This window comes from Monopterus albus, unplaced genomic scaffold, assembly GCF_001952655.1.
Source record: "Monopterus albus unplaced genomic scaffold, M_albus_1.0 scaffold15.1, whole genome shotgun sequence".
NCBI classification, from domain to species: domain Eukaryota; kingdom Metazoa; phylum Chordata; class Actinopteri; order Synbranchiformes; family Synbranchidae; genus Monopterus; species Monopterus albus.
Window position 1 is genome coordinate 1,804,926 of NW_018127895.1, and position 7,100 is coordinate 1,812,025.

The 7,100-nt window shown below is 41.0% G+C and overlaps 1 protein-coding gene across 1 annotated transcript in view; it reads left to right on the forward strand.

The window, feature by feature from the left end:
* The window catches only part of pou4f2 (POU class 4 homeobox 2), a 3,376-nt gene extending 787 nt beyond the window's left edge, over window positions 1–2,589 (forward strand). Inside the window, exons 1-2 of the mRNA XM_020591769.1 lie at window positions 1–33; window positions 330–2,589. The exon at window positions 1–33 is cut by the window's left edge and continues 787 nt beyond it. Coding sequence (XP_020447425.1) covers window positions 1–33; window positions 330–1,265 — 969 coding nt within the window. The 3' untranslated portion in view covers window positions 1,266–2,589. The remainder of the gene's footprint in view (window positions 34–329) is intronic.
* Window positions 2,590–7,100: the final 4,511 nt, after the last annotated feature.

The window sequence follows — 7,100 nt, forward strand, 5'->3', positions numbered from 1 at the left end:
GCGCTGCGCCGAGCCTGTCTCCCAACCCCACCGGTATGTATTCTGCATAATCACTGCTTAAAGGCACATTTTGACAGCCCACTTTTTTTTGCTTGATGTTTTTTTCATGTCTGCACAGCAAATCACCCAGCACCTCCATATTTTTTCCTCTGCTCAACTTATGTATTCAGTCGGTTTTGCCTTCCGTATTAATTTTTATGACCTGCGTCTTGTTTTGTGTGCTTCTTTTTAGGATTTCTTTTTTTCACATTCTGGAAATGTTTTAAACCGAGGAGTGGAGGGAGAATTCCCTGCTGACAGTAATGTGTGCATTCTATTTGCAATTGCAGAGCAATATATTCGGAGGCTTGGATGAGAGTTTGTTGGCCCGGGCTGAAGCTCTAGCGGCGGTGGATATAGTCTCGCAGACCAAGAGCCACCACCACCCTCCACATCACAGTCCCTTCAAGCCGGACGCAACCTACCACACCATGAACACTCTTCCCTGCACTTCGTCTTCCTCCTCCTCCTCCTCGGTGCCTATCTCCCATCCTTCCGCCTTGGCTGGTCACCACCATCACCACCACCACCACCATCACCACCACCAGCCTCACCAGGCACTGGAGGGGGACCTGCTGGACCACATCACCCCGGGACTGGCGCTAGGAGCCATGGCTGGCCCGGATGGCTCGGTGGTTTCCACGCCTGCGCACCCGGCCCACATGGCGGGCATGAACCACATGCACCAGGCAGCCATCAACATGGCTCATGCCCACGGGCTACCACCTCATATGGGCATGAACGACGTGGACGCCGATCCAAGGGACTTGGAAGCCTTTGCAGAGAGGTTTAAGCAGAGACGGATCAAACTCGGGGTTACCCAGGCGGATGTAGGGTCAGCTTTAGCCAGCCTGAAGATTCCTGGGGTGGGCTCCCTCAGCCAGAGCACCATCTGCCGATTCGAGTCCCTCACACTCTCTCACAACAACATGATTGCTTTGAAGCCCATCCTGCAAGCGTGGCTAGAAGAAGCCGAAAAATCGCACAGGGAGAAACTTAATAAACCCGAGTTGTTCAACGGCGCAGAGAAAAAAAGGAAGCGCACGTCGATAGCCGCGCCGGAGAAGAGATCACTGGAGGCCTATTTTGCCATTCAGCCACGTCCCTCCTCGGAGAAAATCGCAGCAATCGCAGAAAAGCTGGACCTGAAAAAGAACGTGGTCCGGGTCTGGTTTTGCAACCAGCGACAGAAACAGAAACGAATGAAATACTCCGCATGCGTGTAGAATCGCTTTAAACCATCACCCACGAAAAAAACTTGGAACTGTTTAAAGACGATTTGTATCATATTTCCTATCTCACCCCTTTTTTCAATCATCGATGACTTTGTGCTTTGAACTTCGAAAAATCCCCCAAATTTGAACACTGACTCATAACCTCGACCCCCCCCACACAGACACACAATCATGTCTTTTACTCGCTGAGAGAAGCTGTGGAGTCAAGTAAAGCATCGTTTGACAGAGCAAGTAAGACCACTGTTTCCACACTTACTATGCTTCACCTTTTCAGTGTCAACGCAGTAAAACTCTGGTTTTTAGTTATGATTCATTTCGAATTAGGACAGTTAGAGCCCTCTGAAAGCAGCATTGTTATTTACACACAACGGGACTAGTTTGACTCAAAGCACTTGGTTGGTGACTATTGGTGTTTATATTTTCGGCTTATGAGATGAGCTACACTTTCCCTGCAACTTCATGAGGATAGTCTGACATTTATTCAGGGTCCACGAGGGGATTGAGAGGACGCCATAGTTATTAGTCTTCAAAGCTAATATTAGATTACTGCCAAATACCCCCTGTAAATTAATAATTTACTTGTCACACACTTCATTTTGTGTCCACTTATTTTGTTACAATGTGTGATCAAGGTCAGGGATCTATTTTCAAGATAACCGGGGTATGGATTTAAGGTAGGGTTGTTTATTGTTAGGCCTCAGTAAATGTCCAAATAGTGACTCACTTGTAAGGATTTCACATCATTTTGCTACCAAAAATATGTTTTCTTGCCGGCTGCAATAAGTTTATAATCCAGCGTGGACCGGGGTCTTATGAACTATTTATTGAGTGAGGTCATGTTTACTTCATTATATATTTATTGGGATTCCCCCCCCCCCACCTCCTCGTTTTGCTTGAGAAAATCAAATTGTGAGAGCAAGTTAAGCGTGTTGTGCTGGTTTAAAGGGAAACGACTGTAAAATATACAGTCACAAATTTTAATTTACGATTTCTAACGTTTGAGACGGTACAATCGAGATATATATGAGATATTATTCTCTTTTTAAATTATTTTATGTATGTTTTCTGCTATTTATTTGTATAAATATAGGCGCATCATTATGAAGTCGTTGCTTGTTCAAATCACCTTGTTTAAGTAATGTTTTTTCTTGAAGAGAAAAGAAGCAGCTTCATGGAAGTATACGTGTACAATGTAAATATTTCATTGGAACCAGTCGATGCACATAAATATATCCGTACAGGTTTTTGCTGTATTGCTGTTTTAGCTGAGGTAACTTATTTCTGTAATGTATGTTGCTTTTGGTTCCTGGTTAAATAATACTATTAATTTATTACATCCATGTAATTTTAATTTATTTAATTACTGAACTGCAATATGTGTTTCATTAAAGAACAAACTAACATTTAATCGGACGTTGTCCATGACTACACTGTGTAAATGTGGCTTATCCAGACACATTAACGGTCTTTTATTTATTCATCTATTTATTTATTGATGAGGAGGAGGGAAACGGTTTAGATGTGTTCTGCACAGCCCTTAAAGATCTTCTGTGGCTTTTTTAGGCTTATTTGGCTGCAAATATTGTCCCAGCCCCATTTTTTTTTAAAGGTAACGTGACTCTGCCGTTTCCAAAAGGTGCCAGGTTCGGTTTTAGAAAAAGCCATGAGCCCTGTGACAGTGTTCATGAGCGAGCCACCTCCATCCTCTAACCAATCTGTTCTGCTACTGTTTATAAAATCAAATTAGAAAGGTTTTTTTTGCCTTTAAAGTCTCGATTCACCGTCCTCCTCCAGGCCTCATCATAAAGCAGGCCTTCTGGAGCCCCTTCCTCTCCATCCCATCAGCGTTAAAGACACGTGGCTCTCCCCACTGACGTGCTGCCAGCTTATGCAGCTCACTGTTGCCTTACCTGAGAGCAAATGCTAATATTCTATTAGAGCCTAATCAGGGGGTCTATGGAGAGCTGGATGGGTCCCTGGAGCGAAGACTTGCCAGATGTCAACCCGCCAGAAAAACAGCTCGCCTGCCAACGTGGCCGTCTCTATTTAAATACACTCTCAAACATGCGTCGTTCGGGCACACATGCTTTGAAGCAAAACCTCTGGTTCGACATTATGGTTAGATATGGAGGAGGAGGAGGAGGAGGAGGGTAAGAACAACAAGAGAGGAGCGTTTTTAAATGTCATGTCCATGGCAGAGTTGCTGTTTTGGAGCTTCAGGGCTGACTGGCTGGTTGAGCGCTGAGCAAGCGTTTCAGCACCATGGACAGACACCTGAGAGGCTGCAGAGCCACACATTAGCATTACTGAAACCTGTCGTCCACCTTTACACTGATTACTTACAGCACCTGGAATACATCTGCATGTATAATTTTAAATAGATTATAACAGAAAAACAACTGTACATTTACGCCAACAGAAGAAAGCAATACAAAAAATATTGATTAAAATCATTTCAACATTAGTCAACTGGAGTTTTGGCCCTAAAAACTGTTTCACAACCTTTTTAAAACAAATATTCTTACGCATCTTAAAGGCTTAAAAGTGTCACAGGGTGAATGGTTTGGTTTAATTCTAAATTATTTTTGAAAACGTCTCCCATCTATTTATTCTCAACATCTCCCAAAAGAAAAAAAACAAACAAATGAAATGGCTCCAAACTGGAAAGCACCCTCAACATTTTATTAATCCATAAACTAAACATGTTCAGCCTCCATCCTCGCGACAAATTAAGAGGATCAAAACGGCTCTTATTAATGAGACAGCGATGACGGTCCATCAATTAAAAGATGCTCCTGGTGAGTGCTTCTAATTTCTCCTAAATGAGTCATTCACTTAATACGTTAATAAGAGCGAATTATTAAATTACACATCGAATTATGAAAACCAGATAATTATGAAGAGACAGTTAAGTAGTCATTAGCTCTCCCTGTTAATTACCGCTGGTCAGGGGAGAGCTGCCGAGCGGGTGTCTCATCGGGAATTGAAATTAGCTTTATGCAGTGAGTATAGCTGCTGCTTGACAAGCGGAGCCCTGCACAGACAGACAGACAGACGGACAGACAGACAGACAGACAGACAGACAAGCAGCTAGCTTCTCCATCAGGCTGCTGCTGCATTCACTGTCACATATTGGGAGAACATCGATCTATATTCTTTCATAGCGAATCAATGTGGCCTTGGCACTGAAAAGATCATCTGAACACACACACACACACACAGCACAATGAAGACAATCGAAGGTCTTTTTTATTTAATAAATATGTGAAGCACACACGTAGACCTTGAAGCCACGGGCTGATCACACTATGCTGCATGGGCTCCATACATGGAAACGCACAAATATTAAAAAAAAAAAAAGGACACTGTGGGAGTTTTCTACAAAACGAAAAGGGCAGTGGTGTTTCCTTTTGTTATAATTACGCCGCTCTGCTTTATTTTTCTATTTCCCTTGACCCCCCTTTCACAGGGATACTGATAAAAATTTAATGAAGCCAGGGACTGTCGGATCTCCGCCTGGGGACCTGAGAGTAGAATATTTTAACTGTACATTTACGCCAAGTGTCTGCCTTCAAAGACGCCACTGCTCTCGAATTAGACGAACTGTAAGCCATAAACTGAACGCGCTACATGCTGTGTAACCCTTTACTTATCATCTCTTGGCTCTTGTGCACCGCCAAAACATTGTGCAACACCCGTCAGATGGCTGCCTCAATGTGAAGCGGCAGTCGCCATTTGATAGTGTCGCCAATCAGTTGTTGTTGATGCAATATTAATCAGCCATCAATAGTCATTAGTTTGTTAAGTGTTTTCCAGAAACTAATCGATGGAGCAGCATTGGATGGCTGCAAGGTGGTTGGTGGGATACTTTTTGATCAGGGATGGCAAGCGAAGGAGGGAAAGCCACACTGTGTCTGCCAATGAGACAGCTCCATCTCTCTCTCCTCTCTCCTCTCTCATACCATCTAATCTCTAATACAGCCGCGCACACAGTCAAAGGCAGGAGAGCTTCTTCTGTTCATCTGACAAATGAAAACATTGTAATTGTTCTTTTCATGCGGACTGAAGACTGTTAATTAAAATACATGCTGTGTTAAGTTACTGTGTAGTTTATCACATACGGGGCAAATACACACGACTGAAGTTGGAGCCTGAAGTGGAAAAATAAAAGTTTTTTTATTCTGGAGTCGGACACGGCTAAAAGCTTCTTTCTGAGGTGTGACAGTAAGAAGATAAATACATAATGCCCAAGTAGTTATTTCACTGAGAAATCAGCCAGTAGTTTCATGAAAAGTCCGGCGCTGTAGCCTTATTTTGAAATCTAAACATAAAACCTACAGACATGGGTTCTTGATTAAAAATTACGTCAAGGTATTTAAACACGTTACCTTTATTTTAATGGAAGAAAGAAACGGGTTTATATTTATGCAGATAACATCTGAATGCGGTGCATTAACACTAGAGTCACATATAAACTTTCATATGCCGAAAGATTATATAATATTCACGTTTTCAAATATTCTGAAAAAAAAAGGAAAACCAGAATTTGCAAAGTCTCTCTTCATTTAACGCCACTGGAAACGTTCACAGCCTTCATAACTAAAATGGCTCAGGGGCGTGATTACAGGGAGGGTGTCGAGAGGCCACAGTCACCCCTGACGCCAAAATAATGATTTGGATGCAAAACCAAGTTTGTACCTTTTCCCCAGAGCTTTTTCACGTCTTTCATATATTTATCATTAATAGAAGCAAATTCATAATTTCTTTAAGACCCAGCATTATAATTCTGGGTGCTATACAGATAAAACTGAATTGAATCAAACTGAATTTTATTGACGGTTTATGTCATTTTGTGAATTTGTGGATCTTATTTTTCAACAGGAATCTGCATAAATATTTAAATGTTTTTTGCTTGAGGGGGAATACTGTCTACACCCTGGCAAGACTGTTGTAATACAACTCTCTCCAACCTGAAACATAATTTCAGACTTTATCAAGGACACATTATGTATGTTCAGCAAATTTAGCAATTTGGACGCCAGTGAGGTTTATCAATATAGATAACCAATACCACAACAGTCCAAAGAATTCATCCAGTTATGGGATGGGACACACTGTGCTGTAAAGAAAATAAATTATTAAAGTTATTTTTATACATCATTAGCCGTAAATATTAATTTTATGCAATACCTTTTCTTACAGCTAGGGGGTGTGATGAGCACCAGTAAAAAAAACAAAAAACAAAGGAACTGCACTGATACACTAGTGCCCATGTAGGTAAGAAGAGGAAATGCTCTTCATAGAAAAAGTATTTTAGTGACATAATTTTATTTGCATTCAATGAATTTGTCATTTGGTGCTTCAATATGCCTTAGCATGGCTGCCCATGCACATAAAGAATTAAGTCTTGTTACATCTCCAAACTTCTCAGATGATTGACGACGTTTGCTGAATTTACCAAATTTTGCATAGCTGATTTTCCTTCTTTTCCTAAATGTTTTGATAATTATTCATAAAGGATAAGGCAATTAAGAATAATACAAAGGCTCTTCAAAATAAAATGTGAATACATCATTTCAGTGTTTTTAATCATGTAATTCCCATGTTTTTGAACCATAAAATATTTCTCAGGAATACAGCAACAGTAGATGGAATTACGATTTTGTAATCTCAATAACGTGTTGATTAATAAATAATATTCACTAAAATATGACTCAAATGTATCTAGTCATCTTAACAACAATCTGAGGTTTCAGTTGATTCTCTATTTGTAAATGCCAAAACCATGACACTGTACATACAACTTTATATCGCAGAATCGCTCCA